The 22921-nt window shown below is 46.2% G+C and overlaps 2 protein-coding genes across 3 annotated transcripts in view; one reads left to right on the top strand and one right to left on the bottom strand.

Moving 5' to 3' along the window:
• Nucleotides 1–328: 328 nt before the first annotated feature.
• LOC149466253 (uncharacterized) overlaps nucleotides 329–22921 on the bottom strand; it is a 113757-nt gene continuing 91164 nt past the window's right edge. The window contains exons 10-15 of the mRNA XM_089672721.1: nucleotides 6142–6242; nucleotides 3828–4016; nucleotides 3618–3741; nucleotides 3411–3508; nucleotides 3186–3294; nucleotides 329–1568 (exon numbers count right to left, since the gene is read on the bottom strand). Coding sequence (XP_089528847.1) covers nucleotides 496–1568; nucleotides 3186–3294; nucleotides 3411–3508; nucleotides 3618–3741; nucleotides 3828–4016; nucleotides 6142–6242 — 1694 coding nt within the window. The 3' untranslated portion in view covers nucleotides 329–495. The remainder of the gene's footprint in view (nucleotides 1569–3185; nucleotides 3295–3410; nucleotides 3509–3617; nucleotides 3742–3827; nucleotides 4017–6141; nucleotides 6243–22921) is intronic.
• On the top strand, nucleotides 10310–22429 carry LOC149466255 (uncharacterized). Of its 2 annotated transcripts, XM_089672969.1 has the most exons (8): nucleotides 10310–10394; nucleotides 16274–16416; nucleotides 16920–17108; nucleotides 17195–17318; nucleotides 17428–17546; nucleotides 17695–17800; nucleotides 20554–20655; nucleotides 20810–22429. In XM_089672969.1, the coding sequence occupies exons 2-8, from the start codon at nucleotides 16339–16341 to the stop codon at nucleotides 21505–21507; spliced, it is 1416 nt and encodes a 471-aa protein (XP_089529095.1). In that variant the 5' UTR covers nucleotides 10310–10394; nucleotides 16274–16338; the 3' UTR covers nucleotides 21508–22429. The 2 variants fall into 2 exon arrangements, with proteins under 2 accessions (XP_089529095.1, XP_089529096.1); XM_089672970.1 differs by lacking the exon at nucleotides 10310–10394 and having other exon boundaries at nucleotides 16332–16470.

The raw sequence follows: 22921 nt of genomic DNA, 5'->3' as shown, positions 1-22921 counted from the left end.
AATGCATTCCAAAAATGTAGAATTGTATTTTTAAAGACATACAGTATATTTGAAATGTATTTTTAAAAATATTTTTCATATATTTTGTAATAAAAATGCATTTCAACATACAGTATACATATAAAAAAGTAATTTTAATATATAGTTTTACATATATTTGTAAATGCATTCCAAAAATGTAGATTTGTATTTTTAAAGACTTACAGTATATTTGAAATGCATTTTTAAAAATATTTTTCATATATTTTGTAATAAAACGCATTTAAACATACAAAATATATATATATATATATATTGAAATATATACTGAATAAGGCCAAAATTGTAGCATTTCAAATATATGTCAATATATTGGGAAGAATATTTTGAAAATATATTTAAAATACATTTTTCTTCCATATGTGTCTGTTTTCCTCCCCGATCAGACTAGCCCAGGGTAGAGGAAGAGATGTGTTCCAGAATTCAGATGTAGAGTTTTTTTTTTTCAATGTCAATTCAAAGGTTTTCAGCCAGATGCATTTTTTGATGAGCCACTAGATTTGACTTTTGTGTAAAACACTTCCCACACTCAGTGCATGAAAAAGGCTTTTCCCCGGTGTGCGTCCTTTGATGCCTGGCTAGATCAGCTTTCTGAGCAAAGCATTTGCCGCATTCAGAGCAGAAATATGGCTTCTCCCCCGTGTGCGTCCTCTGATGCTTAGCCAGTTCTGATTTCTGCAGGAAACATTTCCCGCACTCTGAGCAAGAGTACGGCTTCTTCCCTCCGTGGACCTTCCCGTGCCGTACAAGGATGGACTTCTCAGAGAAGCACTTCCCGCACACTAAACATGGAAACGGCCTTTCTCCTGCGTGCATTCGCTGGTGGGTTTCCAGGTGGGACTTCTGAGAGTACCCCTTTCCGCACTCCACACAGGAAAAGGGATAATGCCCCGTGTGGATCCTCTGGTGCTTGATAAGGTGAGACTGGTCTGTGAATGCCTTGGCACATTCCAAGCACGCATATGGCCTCTCTCCCGTGTGAATCCGCTCGTGTTTTACTAGGTCGGATTTCTGCACAAAACACTTCCCGCACGTAGAACAGGAGAAGGGCTTTTCCCCTGTGTGAATCCTCTCGTGTTTGATGAAGTTAGACTTCCACTTGAAGCACTTGCCACACTGGGAGCAAGAGAAATTGTTCATGCCGGAGTGGCTCTTCAAGTGACTGATGAGGTGGGCCCTCTGCTTAAAACATTTGCCGCAAATGGAACACGAGTAAGGCTTCTGCTCGGTATGTGTCCTCTGGTGGGAGATAAGGTTGGCTCTGTGGGGGAAACATTTGCTGCATTCAGAACATGGGAATTTGGCACCTCTTCTACGAGCTGCAGGATGGGGAACCAGAGGTGAGGTGTCAGGGGGAACTCCTCTGAGTGCAGGAGGATTAGTTGACCCGCTTATGCTGTGAGCTTCTGGATGGAAACTTGAGGTGACCAGATCTTCTCCAGGAGACTCCAACATGACCTCATCATCTAATTCACCATCGGGAAGGATAATGGAGCATTCCTCTCCGTTATAACTGTTGTGTTCTCCATCTGATGGGAAGAAGAAAAAGGAATGCTTACTAATTGGCAGAAAAGTTCTCAAAAAGTCAGTGGAGATAAGAGGAGAACCAAAGGGGGCTTTGCTGCACATTTTGTCATTTCCATTCTCCATGTGTCTCATTGGCTCCCCATCTCATCTAAGATAGGGCTATTTGGTCTTAAAAGTCGTCCTGACCACATTGAAATGGAACATAGAATGGACATAAATTTGTCAGGTTTCAGATGTCTACTTTACCTAGGAGATATAATGTGTCTTGTTGGCTCCCCATCTCGTCTAAGACGGGGTGTTTGGTCTTAAAATTTTACAAATTAACTAATGGAGGTAAAAATACTCACCAACCACTTTATTAGGTCCACCTTGCTAGTGCCAAGAAAATCTCCCCTACACCATGACAGCACCATCACCAGCCTGAACCATTGATACAAGGCAGGATGGATCCACCACACCATGATACCACCAGCCTGAACCATTGATACAAGGCAGGATGGATCCACCACACCATGACACCACCACCACCAGTCTGAACCGTTGATACAAGGCAGGATGGATCCATGCTTTCATGTTGTTTACGCCACTTTATTAGGTCCACCTTTTCAATGGCTTGGTAACACAAATAGCTAATCAGCTAATCACATGGCAGCAACTCAATGCATTTAGGCATCTAGACGTGGTGAAGATAACTTGCTGAAGTTCAAACCGAGCATCAGAATGGAGAAGAAAGGGGATTTAATTGACTTTGAACGTGGCATGGTTGTTGGTGCCAGACGGGCTGGTCTGAGTATTTTAAAAACTGCTGATCTACTGGGATTTTCACGCACCACCATCTCTAGGGTTTACAGAGAATGGTCCGAAAAAGAGAAAACATCCTGTGAGCGGCAGCTGTGTGGAGGAAAATGCCTTGTTGATGTCAGAAGAGAATGGGCAGACTGGTTCCAGATGATAGAAAGGCAACAGTAACTCAAATAACCACTCGTTACAACCAAGGTATACAGAATATCATCTCTGAACGCACAACATGTCCAACCTTGAAGCAGATGGGCTACAGCAGCAGAAGACCACACCGGGTGCCACTCCTGTCAGCTAAGAACAGGAAACGAAGGCTACAATTTGCACAGGATCATCAAAATTGGACAATAGAAGATTGGAAAAACATTGCCTGGCCTGGTGTCATGGTGTGGGGGATCTATCCTGCCTTGTATCAATGGTTCAGGCTGGTGGTTGTGGTGTCATGGTGTGGTGGTTCCACCCTGCCTTGTATCAATGGTTCAGGCTGGTGGTGGTGGTGTCATGGTGTGGAGGATCCATCCTGCCTCGTATCAATGGTTCAGGCTGGTGGTGTCATGGTGTGGTGGATCCATCCTGGCTTGTATCAACGGTTCAGGCTGGTGGTGGTGGTCTCATGGTGTGGTGGTTTCATCCTGTCTTGTATCAATGGTTTAGGCTGGTGGTGGTGATGTCATGGTGTGGGGGAGATTTTCTTGGTACTAGCAAGGTGGACCCAATAAAGTGGCCTGTGAGTGTATATACAAATTCACACATTTTTCCCAATTGAATCCAATTAGAAGATATGTGAATCCTGTGTAAATCTTGTGTGAAAGATTACTCACCTCTGCTGATATCTGGAGGGACGTCCTCCTGCTTGTACAGCTCATCATAAATCACATCAGGTTCTTCTGCATCTACAGCTTCAACTTTAATTACAATAAGGTCTTCATACTGTATAATATACAAAGCACTTAAAACTTTATTTATCGAGATGAAACAGTATAATAGCATAATAATAACAAGATCATGATATCACAAATCAAGGGATTCATATTTAAGAATCTTACCTGATCCTCATGAGGGATCTCCTGATGTTCCTGTGTGGAGTCCCGGTAATATAGAGGACGGGGACATCTCTCTGGTGGGTTCACATTACTGGATCCATCTGTAGGAAACACACACACTGACTGAATACATTGTTTCTATGTCTTTATATCAGAGGATGTGTGTATCTAGGAGGATCCTCAATACAAGAAATGAACGTCTCCTCTTACCCGGTGATGTGAGAAGCGGTCGGTTCTCCATCATGACGTCCTTGTAGAGATCCTTGTGTCCTTCTATATACTCCCACTCCTCCATGGAGAAATAGACAGTGACATCCTGACACCTTATAGGAACCTGACACACACAATGATACAGTCACCATCCAGACACATCCCTTGTCTGTTACTGGAGAATGTCCCAGAATTCCCAGCACCGCTCACCTCTCCCGCCAGCAGCTCAATGATCTTCTGGGTGACTTCTAGGATCCTGTCATTGTTGAACTCAGGTGTCAAGGAGGGAGATGGAGGATCCATGATGGGACAATGGCTCCTGCACCTTTTTCTGGACTCATAAGGATGGTGATTAGGTGCCACGTGATCATCAGATGTCTTCCTCACCACTGTGTAATCCTGTTTATTATAAATAGCAATAGTGATAGAATATATTCTCTTCAAAGATCTTGTCTCCAATCAGTCAAGATTTATTCCACGTCACCCTTCAGAATTCTCATCTCTCCTGTCAAGTGTGTGTTTTATTAATAGAGACAAGAGTAACACCTCATCTAGAATATGCAGTTCAGTTTTGGGCACCAATTAACAAAAAGAACATTGGGGAACTGGAGAAAGTGCAGAGAAGGGGAACCAAACTGATAAGAGGCATGGAGGAGCTCAGCTATGAGGAAAGATTAGAGGAACTGAATTTATTCTCTCTTGAGAAGAGGAGATTAAGGGAGGATATGATCTCCATGTATAATACATAAGGGGGGATATGATCTCCATGTATAATACATAAGGGGGGATATGATCACCATGTAAAATACAAAAGGGGGGAAACGATCTCCATGTATAATACGTAAGGGGGATACGATCTCCATGTATAATACATAAGGGGGGATATGATCTCCATGTATAATACATAAGGGAGGATACGATCACCATGTATAATACATAAGGGGGGATACGATCACCATGTATAATACATAAGGGGGGATACGATCACCATGTATAAAACATAAGGGGGGATACGATCTCCATGTATAATACATAAGGAGGGATATGATCACCATGTATAATACATAAGGGGGGATATGATCTCCATGTATAATACATAAGGGGGGATATGATCTCCATGTATAATACATAAGGGGGGATATGATCTCCATGTATAATACATAAGGGGGGATATGATCTCCATGTATAATACATAAGGGGGATACGATCACCATGTATAATACATAAGGGGGGGATATGATCTCCATGTATAATACATAAGGAGGGATATGATCTCCATGTATAATGCATAAGGGGGGATATGATCTCCGTGTATAATGCATAAGGGGGGATATGATCTTCATGTATAATGCATAAGGAGGGATATGATCTCCATGTATAATACATAAGGAGGGATATGATCTTCATGTATAATACATAAGGGGGGATATGATCTCCATGTATAATGCATAAGGGGGATATGATCTCCATGTATAATACATAAGGGGGGATATGATCTCCATGTATAATACATAAGGGGGATATGATCTCCATGTATAATACATAAGGGGAGGATATGATCTCCATGTATAATACATAAGGGGGATATGATCTCCATGTATAATACATAAGGGGGGATATGATCACCATGTATAATACATAAGGGGGGATATGATCTCCATGTATAATACATAAGGGGGGATATGATCTCCATGTATAATACATAAGGGGGGATATGATCTCCATGTATAATACATAAGGGGGGATATGATCTCCATGTATAATACATAAGGGGGGATATGATCTCCATGTATAATACATAAGGGGGGATATGATCACCATGTATAATACATAAGTGGGGATATGATCTCCATGTATAATACATAAGGGGGGATATGATCTCCATGTATAATACATAAGGGGGGATATGATCTCCATGTATAATACATAAGGGGAGATATGATCTCCATGTATAATACATAAGGGGGATATGATCACCATGTATAATACATATGGGGGGATATGATCTCCATGTATAATACATAAGGGGAGATATGATCTCCATGTATAATACATAAGGGGGGATATGATCTCCATGTATAAATACATCAGTGGTTCATATAGTGAACTCGATGTAGAGTTGGTTCTGGCCAGCTCAGTGGATTGCTGTAGGAAAGTCCTGGATTCTTTCTTAGATACACAGAATATAACTGGATACTAACATTTATAAGTAAAGTTGATCCAGAGAATATCCGATTTCTTCTTGGGGGATCAGGAAGGAATTTTTTCCCCAGCAGGAGCAAATTGGATCATGCTTTGCTGTTTTTTTTTCCTTCCTCTGGATCAATTGCAGGTGTAGGATTATAGCTTTTTTTTTTTTTGGGTTGAACTGGAAGGACTTTTGTCTTTTTTTAGTCAGACTAACTATGTAACTATGAGTGATGTCATGTGGCCTCCCAGAATCCTCCTCACCTCTCTGGTCAGGTCTGTGTTTTATTAATAGAGATAAGAGGGATGTCATGTGACCTCCCAGAATCCTCCTCACCTTTCCAGTCAGCAGGTAAATGATCTCCAGGGTGAGGTCTAATATTCTTTTGGTCAGCTTTCCCCTTTCCTTATCCATTCTACATAGATCGGTCATGATTCAGGAAGTAGACTTTGGTTCCCCTCTCAGGAGACTTTAGAAGATAACAGGAAATACAAGAGCATTTATTAAAGAAGTTTTCAACCACTAAACATGCAATTAATAAACTGCATAGTTTATCACTGACCATAATATAATTGCCCAGGTAAGTATTTCAGAGCTTTACATACACAATATGGCCATAAGTACTAGATAATTGTGTACTTCCCACCTTGTGGTAACAGATTTGGGAAGGCCCTTTACTGCCTCAGCATGACTGGCCCCTGTGCACAAAGCCAGCTCCATAAAGATAAGTTTGGTGTGGTGGAACTCAAGTCTCTTGGACAGAGCTGACCTCAGCTCTACAGAAGACTTTTGGGATGTATTGGAATGCCATTTGTGAACCCGATCTTCTCATCCAACATCAGTACCTGGCCTCATGACAGTTCTTTTGGCTCAACAGACACAATAGACACACTCTAAAATCCTTAGGAAAGCTCTCCTGGAAGAACGGTTGGGAGGAGCGGTTGGGATGTCCAACAAGCTTCTGTAGGTGTGATGGCCAGGTGTCCAAAAAACTTTTGCTTATAAGCTTTGAGTCAAGGTGGAAATAATCTCAGGTCCTCCAAAACTTAAGGTGCACTTTAGATGCCTGTAAATGATTAAGAGAACCTGTCATCGCTTTTACAGAAGTCTTTTAAGGTCCACAAAAAGCAGGGAGCACAGACGTTTTGTGGAACTAAACCTTCCTATGTCTTTTTGTTTTTTTTAACCAAGGAAGCTGCCATCTTAGCCTCTGTTTGGTCTGAAGTTGCCATGGTGCTGCACATGTGATCAGTTATGACACCAGCCTTTTGATGGTTTGACTGTTCAACTGAGGTCACAAGCAACTCTGACAGTTATCATTCATGGTATGGCTTGAATGTAACTGTTTTGGGAAATGGTTAAATTGATGGGTTTAGTTCTGTTTAAAGTGTTACTAACCCCTGGACTCTGCATTCACTATATCCTCTCTCCCCGGACCCTGCATTCACTATATTCACTCTCCCCGGACCCTACATTCACTATATCCGCTCTCCCCGGACCCTGCATTCACTATATCTGCTCTCCCCGGACCCTGCATTCACTATATCCGCTCTCCCCAGACCCTGCATTCACTATATCCGCTCTCCCCGGACCCAGCATTCACTATATCCGCTCTCCCCAGACCCCGCATTCACTATATCTGCTCTCCCAGGACCCCGCATTTACTATATCTGCTCTACCCGGACCCTGCATTCACTATATCCGATCTCCACGGACCCTGCATTCACTATATCCACTCACCCCGGACCCTGCATTCACTATATACGCTCTCCCCGGACCCTGAATTCACTATATCCGCTCTCCCCGGACCCTGCATTCACTATACTTGCTCTCCCCGGACCCTGCATTCACTATATCCCCTCTCACCGGACCCTGCATTCACTATATCCGCTCTCCCCGGACCCTGCATTCACTATATCCGCTCTTCCCGGACCCTGCATTCACTATATCCCCTCTCCCCGGACCCTGCATTCACTATATCCGCTCTCTCCAAACCCTGCATTCACTATATCTGCTCTTTCCGGACCCTGCATTCACTATATCCGCTCTCTCTGGACCGTGCATTCACTATATCCGCTCTCCCTGGACCCTCCATTTATTATATCTGCTCTCCCTGGACCCTGCATTCACTATATCTGCTCTCCCAGGACCCTGCATTCACTATATCCGCTCTCCCTGGACTCTGCATTCACTATATCCACTCTCCCCGAACCCTGCATTCACTATATCTGCTCTCCCCGGACCCTGCATTCACTATATCCACGCTCCCCGGACCCTGCATTCACTTTATCCGCTCTCTCTGGACCCTGCATTCACTATATCCGCTCTCCCCGGACCCTGCATTCACTATATCCGCTCTCCCCGGACCCTGAATTCACTATATCCGCTCTCCCCGGACCCTGCAAACAGGTTACACACTGTTGTCAGTCGAAGATTTCAGACCATTCCTTGTACGACGGTGAAGAGGTGATGCACCGTTTGTCAGTCGAAGGTTTCGGACCATTCCTTGTATGACGGTGAAGAGGTGACGCACCGTTTATAAGTTCAAGGTTTCAGACCATTCCTTGTACAACTGGTGAATAGGTGACGCACCATTTATCAGTCGAGGGTTTCAGACCATTCCTTGTACGATGGTGAAGAGGTGACGCACTGTTCATCATTTGAAGGTTTTGGACCATTCCTTGTATGATGGTGGAGAGGTGACACACTGTTTGTCAGTCGAAGATTTCAGACCATTCCTTGTACGACGGTGAAGAGGTGACGCACCGTTTGTCAGTCGAAGGTTTCAAACCATTCCCTGTACGACGGTGAAGAGGTGACGCACCGGTTATCAGTCGAACGTTTCAGACCATTCCTTGTATGACGGTGGAGAGGTGACGCACCGTTGGTCAGTTGGAGGTTTCGGCCCATTCCTTGTACGACAGTGAACAGGTGATGCACCGTTTATAAGTCAAAGGTTTCGGACCATTCCTTGTACGACGGTGAAGAGGTAACGCACTGTTTATCAGTCAAGGGTTTCGGACCATTCCTCGTACAACGGTGAAGAGGTGACGCACCATTTATCAGTTGAAGGTTTCGGACCATTCTTTGTACAACTGGTGAATAGGTGACGCACCATTTATCAGTCGAGGGTTTCGGACCATTCCTTGTACAACTGGTGAAGAGGTGACGCACCGTTCATCAGTCGAAGGTTTCGGACCATTCTTTGTACGATGGTGAAGGTTCACTTTGAGGGATAACACGCTCATGCATAAAAACACATCGGCATGTAGCTTGGCCACAGGCAATTTGTTCATGGCGAAATTGAAGGAGGGCGTGATACGCACACATTGAATGTCGCTGATTCAGTTCGCTTTTGACACAACGCTGTCCATGAGACTGACTGCTTCCCCCACAAAGGTTTCATACCATTCCTTGTACGACGGTGAAGAGGTAACGCACCGTTTGTCAGTCAAAGGCTTCAGCCCATTTCTTGTACGATGGTGAAGAGGTGATGCACCGCTGGTCAGTTGAAGGTTTCGGACCATTCCTTGGACGAAGGTAAAGAGGTGACGCACCATTCATCAGTCAAAGGTTTCTGACCATTCCTTGGACGAAGGTAAAGAGATGACGCACCGTTCATCAGTTGAAGGTTTCGGACCATTCCTTGGATGACGGTAAAGAGGTTCACTTTGAGGGACAACACGCTCATACATAAAAACACATCGGCATGTAGCTTGGCCACAAGCAATTTGTTTGTGGTAAAATCGAGGGAGGGTGTGATACGCACACATTGAACGTCGCCGATTCAGCTTGCTTTTGACACAACGCCGTCCACGAGACTGACTCTTCCCCCGCGGAGGTGTGTGGAGGACCCCAGACATGCCCGATAGGGTTTTCCACCTAGAAAATGTCTTTCCGGGTTATGCCCTACCATTCCAGGATCGGACGCTCACGCCAAGACCAGACCAGAAAAAACAAAGCCGCCCAAGGCCACCCCAAAGAGACGTCCAGAGCATGACAGCCCATGTTATTGGGTGCTGGTCCCCCTACACAGGGGGACTTCTACTGTCTGAAGCAACAGACCACTCTATATAATAATAATAAATAATAGCAATAATAATAATAATGAAAATATACATTACATGCCAATCTGCTCAAGGCATTGCTGCAGCTCAGCATAGCCGGAAATACAGAACTAGCAAGGCATTCTGGGAATTGTAGTCTTCTGGGTGGGTTTTCTAGACCACAACAAAACGGCCGCTGCCCTGCTACACTATATCGTTTCCTACTACAAGAGAGTTGTTTTTTTTTGCTAAATTTTGCAACAACAATACGTCCCTTGATGCGTTTTTGGTCATTATTAGCTGAGAAAAAAAGAGAAACTTGAATTAAAACAATCCGGTTTTCTTTGTGTCTGCACAAGCTGAACTACGACAAAAAGGCCGCCAACAGCGGCCCCTGTGCGTACGGCGATGGCTTGTAGAATGCGGCCAGTAGAGGGCGCAGGTCCGCGCTCTCCTTCGGATTGTCCCGAGGTGATCCCGGAAGTGTTACTCAGTGCTAACTAAACCCGGAAGTGTCAGTGAAAGGGATGCCACTGTCAGGAGGTGAGTGTAGGTGGGATTATAAGGTGAGTGGGGTGGGTAGGAAGATGATGAGGTGAGTGGACATTCAGGGTGTACAGGTAGAGGTGGTGACTGGCACTGTTGTTTCCAACAATGGCTCCAGCATGGGTCAGTATATTGCAGTTCAATGTATCGGTGAGGTGCAGGGTGACATGGTTTGCGCTGCATCGTGACGCTGCGTCAGGATTGGTCACCGACTTTCTCTACAATGTACAAACGCAGTGACGCTGCTGTGCCGTAACACGCCTGGTTGGGGCGTTACCCCACCCCATCACATCAATGACACTGCGGCGGATCAGAAGTGCGTGACGACGCATCGCGAGCCAGAGGACAAGTGTTAGGGGAATCGACGCCAGAAAATGCCCGTTGCCTAGCCCCCCCATGCCTTGTATGTCCGCTGTCCCACACCAAGGTCAGAGCTCCTGATCTACACACTGGGATTGGCTTCAGGGCCAGGCAGGCAGTAATTTATGAAAGGGAAGGTTGGCGGTGGCCGCCGCCATGTTCCCCTCGCGACAGGTTCCCTTTAGGAATCGGGGGACCTCCAGCACTGAGATCGATCATGGGGGGCTTTTCGGCTGATCAGTCAGGAGCAGCATGTCTGGCCACACTGTGTAGCTCAGGAGATCTAAAGGCGGGCAGAATTTCCTGATTTTCTCTGCCATGGTGGAATCGGGTCAGCCGACTGGTGTTACCCCATCCCTGATAACGGGGGGGGCTTCCAAACTTTTTAAACAAAGGGCCAGTTTACTGCTCTTCAGACTTTAGGAGGGCCAGACTAGGGTCAGTGAGAGTAGAAAATGTCCTAGGGTAAAGTGGGAGTGAACAGTGCCCCATCTTTGGTGTCAGTGGAGGACTAGTGCTCCATCACTGGTGTCAGTGGAAGGAATTCTGCCCCATTGTTGGCGTCAGTGGGAGGAATAGTGGACCATCGTTGGTGTCAATGGGAGGAATTGTGCCCCATTGTTGGTGTCAGTATGAGGAATTGTGCCCTTTCATTGGTGTCAATGGGATGTATAATGCCCTATTGTAGGTTTCAGTACCCTTCGTTGGTGCCAGTGAAAGGAATTGTGCCGCATTGTTGGTGTCAGAGGAAGGAATTGTGCCCCATTGTTGGTGTCAAAGGAAGGCATTGTGCCCCATTGTTGGTGTCAACGGAAGGCATTGTGCCCCATGGTTGGTGTCAACGGAAGGCATTGTGCCCCATGGTTGGTGTCAACGGAAGGCATTGTGCCCCATGGTTGGTGTCAACGGAAGGCATTGTGCCCCATGGTTGGTGTCAACGGAAGGCATTGTGCCCCATGGTTGGTGTCAACGGAAGGCATTGTGCCCCATGGTTGGTGTCAACGGAAGGCATTGTGCCCCATGGTTGGTGTCAACGGAAGGCATTGTGCCCCATGGTTGGTGTCAACGGAAGGCATTGTGCCCCATGGTTGGTGTCAACGGAAGGCATTGTGCCCCATGGTTGGTGTTAACGGAAGGCATTGTGCCCTAGTGTAGGTGTCATTGGGAGGCGTTGTGCCCCATCGTTGGTGTTAATAGAAGGCATTGCGCCCGTGGTTGGTGTCAATGGAAGGCATTGCGCCCCGTGGTTGGTGTCAATGGAAGCCATTGCGCCCCGTGGTTGGTGTCAATGGAAGCCATTGCGCCCCGTGGTTGGTGTCAATGGAAGGCATTGCGCCCGTGGTTGGTGTCAATGGAAGGCATTGCGCCCCGTGGTTGGTGTCAATGGAAGGCATTGCGCCCCGTGGTTGGTGTCAATGGAAGGCATTGCGCCCCGTGGTTGGTGTCAATGGAAGGCATTGCGCCCCGTGGTTGGTGTCAATGGAAGGCATTGCGCCCCGTGGTTGGTGTCAATGGAAGAATTTGCGCCCCATTTTTGGCACCAAAAATAGGGTGCAATGCCTTCCATTGACACCAACAATGAGGCGCAATGCCTTCAATTGACACCAACGATGGGGCGCAATGCCTTCCATTGGATTTGCGCCCCATTGTTGATGTCAGTGGAAGGATTTGCGCCCCATTGTTGGCACCGAAAATAGGGTGCAATTCCTTCCATTGACACCAACGATGAGGCGCAATGCCTTCAATTGACACCACGATGGGGCGCAATGCCTTCCATTGGATTTGCGCCCCATTGTTGGTGTCAATGGAAGGATTTGCGCCCCATTGTTGGCACCAAAAATAGGGTGCAATGCCTTCCATGGACACCAACGATGGGGCGCAATGCCTTCCATGGACACCAACGATGGGGCGCAATGCCTTCCATGGACACCAACGATGGGGCGCAATGCCTTCCATGGACACCAACGATGGGGCGCAATGCCTTCCATGGACACCAACGATGGGGCGCAATGCCTTCCATGGACACCAACGATGGGGCGCAATGCCTTCCATGGACACCAACGATGGGGCGCAATGCCTTCCATGGACACCAACGATGGGGCGCAATGCTTTTCATGGACACTAACATTAGGGTGCAATTCCTTCATTGACACCAATGAAGGAATTGCGCCCTATTGTTAGTGTCAATGAAAAGAATTGTGCCCCATCGTTGGTGTCAATGGAAGGCATTGTGCCCCATGGTTGGTGTCAATGAAAAGAATTGCGCCACATCGCTGGTGTCACTGGAATGATTTGCACTCCATCGTTTGTGTCATTGGAAGGAATTGCATACCATCATCAGTGTCAGTGGGAGGAATTATGCCCCATTGTTGGTGTCAATGAATGGAATAGTGCCCCAAAGGCCAGATAAAGGCAGGCAAAGGGCCACAGTTTGGAGACCACTGTCTTATAACATCACTTTCTGCAGGCCATGTGACTTTCATTCCATCTGGAGAATTTTGGAAGCTCATTCCGTAGTTATGCAGATGCTGGTAAAGTGATTGGTTACTCACACCTGAGTACTGCATCCTGAGCTGAGGTCACATGCTCCCCTATACTTGAAGCACTGCACAGCTATCCAAAGCAGTGTGCTTACAGTGAAGCACACAGCCCCCCTGCCCCCTAGTAAAACACTTCCAGCACACAGTTAACCCTTTGATCGCCCCTCATATTAACCCCTTCCTGCCCAGTGCTATTAGTACAGTGTCAGTGCTTTTTATTAGCACTGATCGCTGTATTGGTGTCACTGGGGATGTCAGTGACACCAAGTCAGTTGCCCCCCAGTGTCAGAATGTCCGCCGCAGTCCCGCTATAAGTCGCTAAAGGTTTTTTACCTTCATGGATTCTGTGCATGAAGGTAAAAAACCGTCTGTGTTCAGCAGCCCCCCCAGCCACCCTAATACTCACCTCTCGATCCAGCGATGTGCACTGGAGTCTCAGCTATCCCAGTACTCCCCCTTTCATTGGCTGAGACAGAAGCAGGAGACATTGGCTCCCACTGCTGTCAATCACATCCAGTGAGAAGAGAGGGGGTGGGGCCAATCCGCAGCTTCGCGTTTGAATAAACACACGGAGCAGCTGGTGCCCCCATAGCAAGCTGCTTGCTGTGGGGGCATCTGTCAGGAGGGAGGGGCCAGGAGAGCCTGTGGGGGACCCGAGAAGAGGAGGATCTGGGCTGGTCTGTGCAAAACTACTGTACACAGCAGGTAAGTATAGACATGTTTGTTAATTTTTCTTAAAAAAAACCCCCAAAAACTTTTAGAATCATTTTTATTGGTCAGATCATTTTTGTCAACACCCCCTCATGGACAAGAAAAGAGTGCCTGCCCCTGCAGTTGATGGCTCTTTAGAGCCACTGTACCATCTTGCTTGTTGATTGGACTCTGCTGAACCAGGACTTGATAAGTATTTTTCCTCTTTCAACCGTTTGGTTTGATTTTGCATTATTGGCTCTTGGTTTCCATGGCAATACCTTTTTTCTATGTAAATATTTTATTTGTACAATTTTTTACCTTTTCGTTATTAAACAATTTTATAAAAAAGTGTTACAATTGTCTCCAATGCACTAATGCTGAACTTAACAACTTCCTGCCCGGTCTGTTGCAAAACGACGGACTTTCATCGTCCCAGAATGTGCCTCGTGTGTCCGATGACAGATCACTATACTGGTCCGCTGATGGTACCATGTGATTGCTGTGACCAATCACAGCAGATCACTTGACAATTATAAACAATGAATGGTTTTGATGAATGCCATTCATCGTGTACAGTTGTGATGCTAGCTGCGATTGGTCACTGTGATAGCATGGTACAGACAAAGCCAATCACATCCCATCTGTATCATGTGATTAGCTGTTGCCGATCACAGCTAATCACAACAATACATAATGAATCTCATTCAGTAAAACTGCTTACTTATAGCAGTGAAATTTACAGTGAGGAACTCCTGGGTCTCCTACCATAGCGTCCCGTTTCATTCAGATGGCGATGTATAGTGAAATCGGACACAGTTGTACCCGGTGCCTGAGCCCTGGTTCACACTGATGCGGTGCGGAATTCGCAGAGTTTTCAGTGCAAATTCTGCACCGCATCAGAATCGCTCCCTTATCATGCAAACCATTGCGGGTGTGTATGTTAACAATACCCCGAATGCGGTCTGCAAAATGCAGTGTGATGTGCAGAATCGGATCGCATAGGTCTGAATGCGTTGGTACAAGGCAGGATGGATCCATGCTTTCATGTTGTTTACACCACTTTATTAGGTACACCTGTTCAATGGCTCCGTAACACAAATAGCTAATCAGCCAATCAACTCAACGCATTTGGGCATCTAGACATGGTGAATACGACTTGCTAAAGTTCAAACCGAGAATCAGAATGGAGAAGAATAGGGATTTAAGTGACTTTGAACGTGGCATGGTTGTTGGTACCAGACAGGCTGGTCTCAGTATTTCAAAAACTGCTGATCTGGGATTTTCACACACCACCATCTCTAGGGTTTACAGAGAATGGTCTGAAAAAGAGAAAATATCCAGTGAACGGGAGTTGTGTGGACGAAAATGCCATGTTGATGTCAGAAGAGAATGGGCAGACTGGTTCCAGATAATAGAAAGGCAACAGTAACTCAAATAACCACTCGTTACAACCAACGTATGCAGAATACCATCTCTGAATGCACAACATGTCCAGCCTTGAAGCAGATGGGCTACAGCAGCAGAAGACCACACCGGGTGCCACTCCTGTCAGCTAGGAACAGGAAACGGAGGCTACAATTGGCACAGGCTGACCAACAATGGACAATAGAAGATTGGAAAAACATTGCCTGGTCTGATGAGTCTGGATTCCAGCTGTGACATCCAGATGGTAGGGTCAGAATTTGGTGTAAACAACATGAAGCATGGATCCATCCTGCCTTATATCAATGGTTCAGGCTGGTGGTGGTGGTGTCATGGTGTGGGGGATCCATCCTGCCTTGTATCAATGGTTCAGGCTGGTGGTGGTGGTGTCATGGTGTGGGGGATCCATCCTGCCTTGTATCAATGGTTCAGGCTGGTGGTGGTGTCATGGTGTGGTGGATCCATCCTGCCTTGTATCAACGGTTCAGGCTGGTGGTAGTGGTGTCATGGTGTGGGAGAGATTTTGTTGGCACTGGCAAGGTGGACCCAATAAAGTGGCCAGTGAGTGTATATAGCAATCCTGAGATAGCAGCTGTAGAAAAGTCACCTTTACCCCTAGAAGTCAGATCTGCAGGGCCTGTATAAAATACGTCCTCCCAGATGTGGTGACATCATCCCTCTTTTTCATTGGATTTTTTTTTTTTAATTGCTTGAGACCCACTACAAACCCCATGGCATCACTCATTGGTCTCTCCATTCTCCCTGGATGCAATGTTAGGTAGCAAAAAAAAAATCACTGAATTTACCACTTTAAATGTTTTCTTTGTTTGTGGTTTACAATATTCTATTCTTGTTTTGTAGATAAAAGCTTGTTATCAAAGTTAAATCTGTTTAGATGAAAGGACTACAGAAATATCTGCTTGAGGATGGAGAAGGAGCGGAATCATGTGACTAACAGGATATTAAACCTCACCCTGGAGATCATCTACCTGCTAATCGGAGAGGTGAGGAGGATTCTGGGAGGTCACATGACATAAAACACAGACCTGACCAAAGAGGTGAGGAGGATTCTGGGAGGTCACATGACATCACTCTTATCTCTATTAATAAAACACAGACCTGACTGGAGAGGTGAGGAGGATTCTGGGAGGTCACATGACATCACTCTTATCTTTATTAATAAAACACAGACCGGAGAGGTGAGGATTCTGGGAGGTCACATGACATCACTATTATCTCTATTAATAAAACACAGACCTGACCGGAGAGGTGAGGAGGATTCTGAGAGGTCACATGACATCACTATTATCTCTATTAATAAAACACAGACCTGACCGGGGAGGTGAGGAGGATTTTGGGAGGTCACATGACATCACTCTTATCTCTATTAATAAAACACAGACCTGACTGGAGAGGTGAGGAGGATTCTGGGAGGGTATCAAAGCCACACTTGAATATTGGTATTTTAAATGAACTGCTGATTTCAAACTACCCTTTTGATACACAGGATTACACATTGGTGAAGAAGACATCTGGTGATTATATGACACCCAGCAACTATCCTGGTATGCCTGGAGGATGGAACAGAAGCCAGAGTGTCATGATAAAGCCTCCATCGCCCTCCCTGACACCAGAGAGAAATGAAGCAAAGATCCTAACAGTCACCCAGAAGATCATTGAGCTGCTGACTGGAGAGGTGAGCGGTGCCGGGAATTCTGGGACATTCTCCAGTAACAGACAAGGGATGTGTCTGGATGGTGACTGTATCATTGTGTGTGTCAGGTTCCTATAAGGTGTCAGGATGTCACTGTCTATTTCTCCATGGAGGAGTGGGAGTATATAGAAGGACACAAGGATCTCTACAAGGACGTCATGATGAAGAACCGGCCGCCCCTCACATCACCGGGTAAGAGGAGACTTTCATTTCTTGTATTGAGGATCCACCTAGATACACACATCCTCTGATATAAAGACATAGAAACCATGTATTCAGTCAGTGTGTGTGTTTCCTACAGATGGATCCAGTAATGGGAACCCACCAGAGAGATGTCCCCGTCCTCTGTATTCCCGGGACTCCACACAGGAACATCAGGAGATCCCTCAGGAACATCGCAAGGTCCCTCTGGAGGATCAGGTAGTTATATTTAGAGGACTCGATATATACCATGGAATTATGTATTTGATATATCTACTGTATATACATTATCTCTTGTATATTTTCAGTTCATAGACTAGCCATTGGTAATGACTGTGTTACTCAGATTGCTTCGTCTCTCACCAAGGTTGAAGACATAATTGTTATTAAGGCTGAAATGTTGGAGGAATCAGAAGAGCTGATGGGTGATAATCCATGTAAGGTGGAGGAAATCCTTCCAGAGATCAGCACAGGTGTGTGATCCTATATACTGTAGCCTTAGTCCTGGTTCACACCGGTGTAACTTGTCATGTGATTTTACAGTTCCAAATCACATGAGAAGTCGCACCCTATTGTTGGCATCGGAACTGTTCAAATGGGTGCGACTCCGACTCTGCTGGATGAGCGCTGATTTTGAAAAAATAGTTCCTGCACTATTTTTGCCGATTTCAGGTGTGACTTGCATTGACATCTGTGCATGAAGTCGCACAGATGTCAGGCAAGTCGCTCCTGAAATCGCACCGGTCCACAGCTTTTAAATTGTGCTGCCTCAGGTGAAGAAGCACTATTTCAATGTTGCATTCATTGTGAACCAGGGACTAGAGGTATGTGGCACATTCACATGGGGGAATCTGCCTCCAGGCCACTTAGACTGCACCCCCTCCACACTCCTCTATTGCACATACTGCCTGCAGTCATCCTCCACACTCCTCTCCTTCACATACTGCCTGCAGTCATCCTCCACACTCCTCTACTGCGCATACTGCCTGCAGTCATCCTCCACACTCCTCTACTGCACATACTGCCTGCAGTCATCCTCCACACTCCTCTACTGCACATACTACCTGCAGTCATCCTCCACACTCCTCTACTGCACATACTGCCTGCAGTCATCCTCCACACTCCTCTACTGCACATACTGCCTGCAGTCATCCCCCACACTCCTCTACTGCACATACTACCTGCAGTCATCCCCCACACTCCTCTACTGCACATACTACCTGCAGTCATCCCCCACACTCCTCTACTGCACATACTACCTGCAGTCATCCTCCACACTCCTCTACTGCACATACTACCTGCAGTCATCCTCCACACTCCTCTACTGCACATACTACCTGCAGTCATCCTTCACACTCCTCTACTGCACATACTACCTGCAGTCATCCTCCACACTCCTCTACTGCACATATTACCTGCAGTCATCCTCCACACTCCTCTACTGCACATACCGCCTGCAGTCATCCTTAACACTCCTCTACTGCACATACCGCCTGCAGTCATCCTCCACACTCCTCTATTGTACATACTGCCTGCAGTCATCCTCCACACTCCTCTATTGCACATACTACCTGCAGTCATCCTCCACACTCTTCTACTGCACATACTATCTGCAGTCATCCGCCACACTCCTCTACTGCACATACTACCTGCAGTCATCCTCCACACTCCTCTCCTTTACATACTGCCTACAGTCATCCTCCACACTCCTCTCCTTCACATACTGCCTGCAGTCATCCTCCTCACTCCTCTCCTTCTCATACTGCCTGCAGTCATCATCCACACTCCTCTCCTTCATATACTGCCTGCAGTCATCCTGCACACTCCTCTCCTTCATATACTGCCTACAGTCATCCTCCACACTCCTCTCCTTCACATACTGCCTACAGTCATCCTCCACACTCCTCTGCTTCACATAACGCCTACAGTCATCCTCCACACCCCCTTCTGCTGCACATACCGCCTGCAGTCATCCTCCACACCCCTCTACTGCACATACCGCCTGCAGTCATCCTCCACACTCCTCTACTGCACATACCGCCTGCAGTCATCCTCCACACTCCTCTACTGCACATACCGCCTGCAGTCATCCTCCACACTCCTCTACTGCACATACCGCCTGCAGTCATCCTCCACACTCCTCTACTGCACATACCGCCTGCAGTCATCCTCCACACTCCTCTACTGCACATACCGCCTGCAGTCATCCTCCACACTCCTCTACTACAAATACTGCCCAACAGTATACCCTCCACATTCCTCTACTGCACATAGTGCCTGCAGTCATCCTCCACACTCCTCTTCTTCATATACTGCCCAACGTTATACCCTGCACATACTGCCTGCAATCATCTTCCACACTCCTCTCTTTCATATACTACCCAACGGCATACCCTCCACACTCCTGTACTGCGCACATTGCCTACAGTCATCCTCCACACTCCTATCCTACACATACTGCCCAACAGTATACGCTCTACACTCCTCTCCTTTACATACTGCCCAACATTATACCCTCTACATTCCTCTTTTTCACATACTACCCAACGTTATACCCTCCACACTCCACTCCTGCACATACTGCCAGCAGTCATCCTCCACACTCTTCTCCTTCACATACTACCAAACATTATACCCTCTACACTCCTCTCCTTTATATACAGCCCAACATTATGCCCTCTACATCCATCTTCTTCACATAATGCCCAAAGTCATACCCTCTACATTCTTCTTCTTCACATATTCCCCAACGTCATACCCTCCACACTCTTCTCCTTCACATACTGCACAACGTTATGCCCTCTACATTCCTCTTCTTCACATACTGCACAACGTTATGCCATCTACGCTCCTCTCCTTCACATACTGCCCAACGTTATGCCATCTACGCTCCTCTCCTTCACATGATGCCCAACGTTATGCCCTCTACGCTCCTCTCCTGCACATACTGCAAAACGTATACCATCTACGCTCCTCTTCTTCACATACTGCCAAAAGTTATGCCCTCTACGCTCCTCTTCTTCACGTACTGCACAACGTTTTGCCATCTATGGTCCTCTTCTTCACATACTGCCAAACGTTATGCCCTCTACGCTCCTCTTCTTCACGTACTGCCCAACGTTATGCCCTCTACGCTCCTCTCCTTCACATACTGCCCAACGTTATGCCCTGTATGCTCCTCTCCTTCACATACTGCACAACGTTATGCCCTCATCTTTATTCACAGACCCCGGAGACACCAGAGAGATTCAGAGAGATGTCAGATCTGAGGAGGAAGAAGAAAACGGACACTTTAGGGAAGATGAAGTTCCTGTAGAGATCAACTCAGGTGAGGAATAAAGACTAAATACAGACGAGACCCAGATTCTCCAGCCAATCCCTTTTTTTTTTTTTTTTTTAATTTATTTCTCCGTCAGAATACAGAAATACAGTAGTTGAGGTTTTAGTGTATGCTCATCTGATTTTGTTTCTTATTTCTCTAGATGGACGATACAGAAGGTATGAAATGGAAGATTCTCCTGTTGCTTCTCCAAACAATGTAATAGACATCATAGCAGATCCTTCCGAAGATGATCCCACTGTCCCAAATCTTCAAGCAGTACCTGAAATGGCCGATCTGTCATCTAATCTCTCTACCCTCGGGGGGACTATTGCAGATCACTTGTATCCAAGGACTTATAAAGTCCATTTAGCCAGTGAACCGTTCCCTTGCTACGTATCTAACAACTGTTGTAGCCATGGATCAAAGCACATCCTCCAACCAAAAACTGACATAACGTCCCCGTGCTTGGAATGCAGCAATTGCTTTGGCCAAGGCTCCAGTTTCACCCGGCTTGCCGTAACAAAGACCTATCCGTGCTCCGAGTGCGGCCGATGCTTTTCCCAGAAGTCCAACCTCCTCAGGCATCTACGGTTTCACACGGTGGACAAGCCATACATGTGCTCTGCTTGCGGCCGGTGCTTTTCCCAAAAGTCGGATCTCCTCCGGCACCAAAGGATTCACACGGGAGAAAAGCCTTATTCGTGCCTGGTGTGTGGGCGGGGCTTTGCGCAAAAGTCAAACCTCCTTCGACACCATCGGAGTCACTCCGGAGAAAGACCGTTTTCATGCTCGGAGTGCGGGAAGTGTTTCGCAAAGAAACAGGATCTTGTTTCCCATCAGATAAAGCATGCAAAATAGACAGGTGGCAATTTATAAAGCCATGTGAAGTGCAATGTGCAACCAGCTGAGACACAGTAGCCATCAGCTCAAAGGTCTGGTTTACAACTTCGCCCCTCCCCCAGCTGCAGTCAGATTTTGAACTGTGATAGTTTAAAACATGTTGGCTTGGCCTTAAAGGATCAGTCCACCCAAAAATGTTTTCAGTAGTCTATGTAGCCTGCTTGGGTTTCAGTTCCTGGCCTCCTATGTCTTGGATAGTTTAATGCTCAGAGCTCCCTGCCACAATTCCCAGCTATGTTCCAGGGTGTGAGTATGGCAGCACTGGACCAATCTGCAGCGTGATATCCCTGGAGGTGATCTGGAGGTGTACGGAGAAAAGTTGGTAGGCCTTGTTAGGGTCTCAGCTGCTGCTTCTCTGGCAGCAGTGGAAAGTCGCTCTGCCAGATGGATTCAAAAGGCAAGGCGGTATTGAAGGTCGTTACATCTGGGGTTGTAACCCAGGGTTAATTTTCAGTACCAAAAGCGGAAACCCCGAGCCACACTCAGGATTACACTGGTGCAGGGGCGGACTGACCATTTGGAAACTCGGGCACTGCCCGAGGGCCCGGGGTCAGTAGGGGGCCACATGAGATGCCCCTGGTAACTTTTCCATAGACTTTTTTGAGTTTGGGAAAGGACACGGGCCCCATGATCCCCTATTGCCCGGGGGCCCCATGAGTTGTCAGTCCGCCCCTGCACGTGGGTGCGTGCGTGCGTTGAAATGCTACAATTTTGGCCTTATTATGCAAATGATATTTTTCTCATTTACCTAAATAATTGATGTAAATAACAGTCAGCATAATTCTCATGTTATCAACTATTAAGAGTACAATTCAAATTTTATTGAACAAACCTCCTAATGATAACAGGATTTTTTTTAAACATAAAAAAACTTACAATGCACTGTTCCAAATTATTTCGCACAGTAAGTTTCAAAACACTTTATAAGTTGTAAAGAACTGAAAATTGTCATTTGTTGTGTTTGCAGCATATTTACTGAAATCAAAAGCTATTTCAAACTTTTAAAAATATTTTAACTTTTTAAACATTTGAACAGGTCACGTTACATTGTAACATAGGACCCCTTATTTGATAGCAGCTTTACAAGTCTTGCATCCATTGAACTTGTGAGTTTTTGGACAGTTTCTGCTTGAATATGTTTGCAAGATGTCAGAATAGCCTCCCAGAGCTGCTGTTTGGATGTAAACTGCCTCCCACCCTTATAGATCTTTTGCTTGAGGATGCTCCAAAGATTCTCAATAGGATTGAGGTCAGGGGAGGATGGAGGCCACACCATGACTTTCTCTCCTTTTATCCCCATAGCAGCCATTGATGCAGAGGTATTCTTTGCAGCATGAGATGGTGCATTGTCATGCATGAAGGTGATTTTATT

This window comes from Staurois parvus, unplaced genomic scaffold (genome assembly GCF_062004578.1).
Source record: "Staurois parvus isolate SC_StPar_1 unplaced genomic scaffold, SC_StPar_1.0 ptg000132l, whole genome shotgun sequence".
Lineage (NCBI taxonomy): Eukaryota > Metazoa > Chordata > Amphibia > Anura > Ranidae > Staurois > Staurois parvus.
The sequence above is the reverse complement of the archived record's forward strand: the minus strand, read 5'-3'. Positions and strand labels throughout refer to the sequence as shown.